Source organism: Aegilops tauschii, chromosome 5 (genome assembly GCF_002575655.3).
Source record: "Aegilops tauschii subsp. strangulata cultivar AL8/78 chromosome 5, Aet v6.0, whole genome shotgun sequence".
Lineage (NCBI taxonomy): Eukaryota > Viridiplantae > Streptophyta > Magnoliopsida > Poales > Poaceae > Aegilops > Aegilops tauschii.
In genome coordinates, this window is record NC_053039.3 from 399,293,686 (window position 1) to 399,299,821 (window position 6,136).

Below are 6,136 nucleotides of genomic sequence, written 5' to 3' on the forward strand. Positions count from 1 at the left end.
TTCGCCCCTCTTGCTGGATCAAGAAGGCGAGGACGTCACCGAGCCGAACGTGTGCAGAACTCGAAGGTGCCGTGCTTTCGGCACTTGGATCGGTCGGATCGTGAAGACGTATGACTACATCAACTGCGTTGATAAACGCTTCCTCTTACGGTCTACGAGGGTACATAGACAACACTCTCCCCTCTCGTTGCTATGCATCACCATGATCCTGTGTGTGCGTAGGAAAATTTTGAAATTACTACGTTCCCCAACACATTAATCACTGAGGGAGTCCTGGATTAGGGGGTCCTCGGGTGTCCGGTCTATTTGATATGGGCCGGACTGATGGGCCGTGAAGACAAAACAGAAGATTATCCCCTGTGTCCGGGTAGGACTCCTATGTGCGTGGACGGCAAGTTTGGTGTCCGGGTGTACTATTTCCTTCCTCTGCAAACCGACTCTGTACAACCCTAGGCCCCTCCTATGTGTATATAAACCGGAGGGTTAGGTCCGTAGAAAGGGAGAAGAACCATAGGCTAGACAGATAGGGTTTAGCCATTACGGTCTTGAGGTAGATCAACTTTTGTAACCACACACTGAATATAATCAAGCAGGACGTAGGGTTTTACCTCCTTCAAGAGGGCCCGAACCTGGGTAAACATCATGTCCCTATTGTCCCTTGTTACCATCGATCCTCAGACGCACAGCTTGGGACCCCCTACCCGAGATCTGCCGGTTTTGACACCGACATTGGTGCTTTCATTGAGAGTTACGTTGTGTTGTCGACAGAAGAATCGATGGATCGCCTCGTCATCGACGACGACGCTGTTTCCGGGGAGACCTTTCTCCCTGGTCAACTCTTTGTGTTTGGCGGCTTTGTGCTACGTGCCAACTCGTCCGGTCACCTTGAGCAGGTCGACAGCTACGCCCCTGGTCACTAGATCAGGTTTGGAAGTTTGAACTACATCGTCGATATCCGAGGAGACCTGATCTTCGAGGGGTTCACGGCCTCGGCCGCCGCCCCCCACCCACACGAAGGAGGCCCTTCAGATCTACTATCAGATCCCATCCAGGGGTCGACGCTCGCGTCCGCCTCGGCCTTAGATCCAGGGCAGACCACTTCGTCCGAAGATGGGAGGGTGAACCCCGCCGGACTCTCTCCCATCACAGAGCTTCTAGCCGGAGACCCAGATGCAACCACGCCGTCGGCGGACCCGGTGTCAAACGGGACTCTCCACATCATCGGGAAGTCGGACTCGCCTCTGGACACCACCTCCGAACTCTCTAGGTCTGCATCCATCGTTCTCGGTAAAGTGGTTATCACCGGGCCTAGCTCTGTAGATCCTCAGATGCCTGTCCAGCTCTCGTTCTTAAACGAAACACTGGACTTATACAATCTCTCGCCATCACTGAAGTATCACCTCCGAACTACGCCCAGGTTGAACTGGGGGCTCAGAGTAGGGAATTTTACTCTGAGGCTCACACATGAAAATTGAACGTACCACAGAGCATTCCGTAGAAAAACCACTCCTAAAAAACGTCAGTTCAACGACATTAAGTTTAAAATTGGTTCCGGTTAGATAGAACATGGTGCACTTTCGTTCACAACATCACCTTATTATTCTCGTACTATATACATCATCCTTATTAGATATGAGGTGATTTTTTGGGGGGGAAATACCAAAGGTTGTATATTAAGTACCGCCAACCCTTATAAAAACACTATATAAAATGCAAATTACATGTAAATTATTGGGAGTGTTGAAGTCCTCTTCCTCCTTCCACCGGTGGCGCCCTGAGCAAAGCTCGTTCCCACTTCTAGACTTCCTTCCTAGTGGAGCAAAGTTGTTAAAACCTAACAGCTGGTATAGAACATCGGTCAAGAAGTCGTCGGTGTAGACTAGAAAACACCAGACAAATTGGTTGCGCATGCACCAGACGAGATTATAACTTTATGTAATCTGGATTGTAAACCTCTGGTTAATTAAAAGTCCAATTCAGAGAAAAAAAAGGCAGAAAACATGGGCGGCCGTGATGTTTGTAGCAAATCACCGCCCCGGAGTAGAAACGTCAGCACAGAGTCACAGAACACAAATCTCATACGCTCCTGACTAGGCCGAGGTTGGCCAACGTTCGACGGTCAGAACTGGAGCCGAAGAACCAAGACGTCCACCCACATTGTATGTTCTGCATGACAACGCCATCAAGACAAACCTGAAGAAGAAAAAGATAGATCAGTCTCCTCTACATGCTTCCTGACGATGTGTAGAAGCATCACTTGAACAAAGACGAGGCGCGGATACCTTATTCCATGTCGAAAAACGCCTGTCGTTTCGCCACCGTAGATCGAAGACAAAGCTAAATTTATCCCTTACCCTGCCATAACTCAAAATGTGTCTCGGCCCCTCCCGTCACTAGAGTGATAGACAGAGGGACAGGGCCTCGTTCCTCGCCGGGAAGCCGGGGAAGATCGACCGGCGGCGGCTAGGTCACAGCAGATAGGAGGGGGAGGAGCAAAGAACGATTATGCTTCCTTTAATTAAGCATTGACTCCATAGGAAAGTGATGACGCATATGCTTAGGTTACCATCTCCGTTCCCTCCATCGATCGTGCCTTACACTCACAACAATACTTAAACTGAATGCACTACACCAAACAATATTACTACTTTCCGTACCATTATTGACATCATGACATTACAAGGGTTCATGTACTTTCGATGTAGGCTGATGGTTATGAAATCGTTGAGAACGTGCAATCGCAGGTCAACTACTCCAAGATGTACATTGCACCCCCCCACCATGGCCACCACCCCGGCCGGCTCGTTCTCGGGCTCCCTACCTATATAAACCACGAGTGTGTGCGCTTCTCTCCCAAGATCAACACAAAACCTCTAGATATAGCTGGTGTCTTTACCTCGCGCCGCCCGAAGACATGGTATCCGCGACGACGATGCACCACCGGCGCCGCTCCATTCTCCAGCTGGCCCTCCTACTACTGGCGGCGTCACCGGCGGCAATGCTGGCGGCCGGCGGATCCTGCGAGAGAGAGGAGTTCCCGGCCGGCAGGAGCTACGCGACGTGCGCGGATCTCCCTGCCCTCGGCGCCTCGCTGCACTGGACGTACGACGCGGCGGCCTCGTCGTTGTCCCTGGCATTCGCGGCCAAGCCGTCCGGCGCGAGCGGCGCCGGCTGGGTGGCTTGGGGGGTCAACCCCACCGGCGATGGCATGAAGGGCGCGCAGACGCTCCTCGCCTTCAAGAGCAAAGGCGCATACGTCGTCAACACGTACAACCTCACCGGGTACCGCCCGCTCAGCGCGGCGTCCACGCCGATCGCGTTCGAGGCCACCGAGCTCGCCGCCGACGAGGGCGCCGACGGGAAGGTGCGGCTCTACGGCACGCTGCAGCTGCCCAAGGGCATGGAGGCCGTGAACCACATCTGGCAGGTAGGGTCGACGGTGGCCAATGGGGTGCCGGCCAAGCACGCGTTCGCGCAGGAGAACCTCGAGGCGAAGGGCAGTCTTGTGCTCACCGGTGCCGGAGCGACGGAGGCCGCGCCAGCTCCGGTGTTTATCTCTCACGACTATCTCGATTAACCAGTAGCAGTAGTGTTTGGGATACAAAATTCAAGAGAGAAAGAGAGAGTGGGGAAGGAGAAGGAAGTAGGTAAGGAAGAACAGAGCTGGCAACAATCTGCAAAAAAAACACACACACACACACCAATCTTGGGGATGATCCGTCGGGAAAGAAAATTAAGAGTATTAAGAAAACTAAGAATACTATGAGCACTTCTAATTCAGATGATTTCACAATAGTTCCCCCACAAAAAAAAGACTTCAAAATAGTAGACATCAACATGAATGTACCCACACACAAAAAACATCAACATGAGTGACAACAATGTGAGTGATCATGAGCATAATTTTAATTTGTCTACTATAAAGTATGCAAATTCGGTGAGAACCAATTTTTGATAATATGTGTTCTGGGCGTCAATCTCCGTTCAATTGCAATCAACCGCCCATATTATGCTTCAAGGGTTGGATGTACCACAGTAGTGTTTTTTCTAGAGAAAATTTGGAGCGTTCTCCTTGTTTGGGTGATGTACCATGTAAAAAATTACTTTCACTGATATATCTGCGTACAATAAAAATCTTTATAGAGGAAAAAACATAACAAATGTATTTTTTATGATCAAATAATATGTTGATACAACATGTACATGTGATTATGTGATACAATGTGAACAAACAGGATACCGCACTTGCTACCTGGGCTCCTCCACCCCCGGGCTGTGTTAAGCTTAACGTCGACGACTCTTTTGTTGAGGCCGACAGTAATGGTGGCGTCGGGATGATCCTCCGTGTCCACAGCGGCGGCGTCATCTTCTCCTCTTGCAGATTCATGTTCACATGCTCAAGTGCACTTGAAGCTGAAGCTGCTGCCTGCTGCGAAGGCATTGCCCTCGCACTAGAGTGGAGTCAGGCCCCTGTCATCATCGAGACGGACTGCTCCATGCTTGCGAGCATGCTAAAGGAAGATGTTATCAACCGATAGGTGATAGCAGCACATATAAATGAAATCAAGCGTCTGCTGAGCTCTGGCCGTGAGCACAAAATAGAGGTTATCAAATGTGAGGTGAACTTTGTTAGTCACTCTCTTGCTATATATGGGTGTTGCACGTCCCGTACGGCGGTCTGCTTGTGGCCAAGACCAGATGATATTGCCAAACTCTGTTTGGGTGTTAACCCTCAAATAAATTGGTTTTCCATTCGCCAAAAAAAGATTATTTGATACAAACATTGGTTATAGCATACACATACTTCAACGTAAACAATTATTAAAAAATATAGCCGTGACGTGAGGGGGAGGGGGCCAGAGCCCCGTGCCATAGCATAAGGTGGGGGAAGGGTGTGGAATCCTCCCTAACTCTAACTTAACTAGTACTCCCTTCGTCCCATAATATAAGAGTATTATATTATGGCACGAGGGGGGAGTAGTTATTTGATATGATTTGAATACACTATAAGTGTTTGTAGGTAACGTATACTGATTATCATTTTGATGTTTATATAAAAGGTGTCTCGGATTTATTTCCGCCTTGGGCCATCAAAATCTCAAGACTAGCCTTGCTCTTGCTTCCTCCCACTAGCGATGGGTTCACTATCGATCGGTGAGGTGATATTGATCGTCTTAGGGTCGCTGGTCATTGTGGCAGTAGTGGCCGAGCTAGCACACTACATCTACAAGCGCCGCTAACGTACGTCATCGCCAACGCCACCACCACCTCCCCACTTGTCGTCGGCGCCACCACCAACTGCCCACTCATTGCCTTGGGTCGACTATCCACGCCCTTCCATCGCCGAGAACCTCTGCATTGTGCCTTGGAGCCCAGCACGAGCTCATTGACGTCCTCATGTTGTTGCTCCGATGGAGAGCCACGCGAGCTCCTCCTGTGATGAGGAGGAAGTTGCCACAATGACAAACGTCGATCTTGTTTGACCCCGAATTGAGGTGTTACAGATCGCCAACTCTTTTTGCAACAAAAGGGGTTCTGCTTCCACAAATTTTTTCTTCTTTACATCAATCCAGAATGAGTTGTAGAATATTTTGGTTTCCTGTATGGGCAAATTTGAATTTAGTTACTCTCTTTGTTTTGACAGTACTTTCAATCTAATTCCCTCATTATCTGCATTTACACAGTTTCCAAATTCTTCCGTTTCACTCTTCTAAATATTCAATTCTTTTCATTCTATAGCCCTCGAACTTTTCAACTACGAAATAGATGGGAGCACCAAAGGACGCTGACACTCTCTATGATGGATGCATAAACGTGTGATGGATTGTTTCTCATAACTTATCATGGATAAGCGATCCCTAATGATTCTCACTTACATTATAGATTCTGACTTGGCAGTAAGCTCTTTTTATTTTCTTCAACAACGCACTTTTGTCATATTCATGGCTATGCATTCCCAACAATTTTATGGTCACATCAATTTATTGGACTCACTGGTAAAGAAATCAAGTTTGAACCATTCCCTGTAGAAAGATGTTTTCACACAGGCTACAGTTGGTTCCAGACTAGAGAGAGCTAGTTTGGTGAGTTTCTGAAACTCATCCTTTACAGTAGAACTGATTTTTTGTTGGGAAAC

At 48.7% G+C, this 6,136-nt stretch overlaps 1 protein-coding gene across 1 annotated transcript; it reads left to right on the top strand.

Annotated features, from left to right (window-relative positions):
• Positions 1-2,869: 2,869 nt before the first annotated feature.
• On the top strand, positions 2,870-4,667 carry LOC109781507 (auxin-induced in root cultures protein 12-like). The gene has a single exon (XM_020340104.4). It carries the CDS (start codon positions 2,915-2,917, stop codon positions 3,575-3,577), a length of 663 nt encoding a protein of 220 aa, XP_020195693.1. The 5' UTR covers positions 2,870-2,914; the 3' UTR covers positions 3,578-4,667.
• The last annotated feature ends 1,469 nt before the right edge of the window (positions 4,668-6,136 follow it).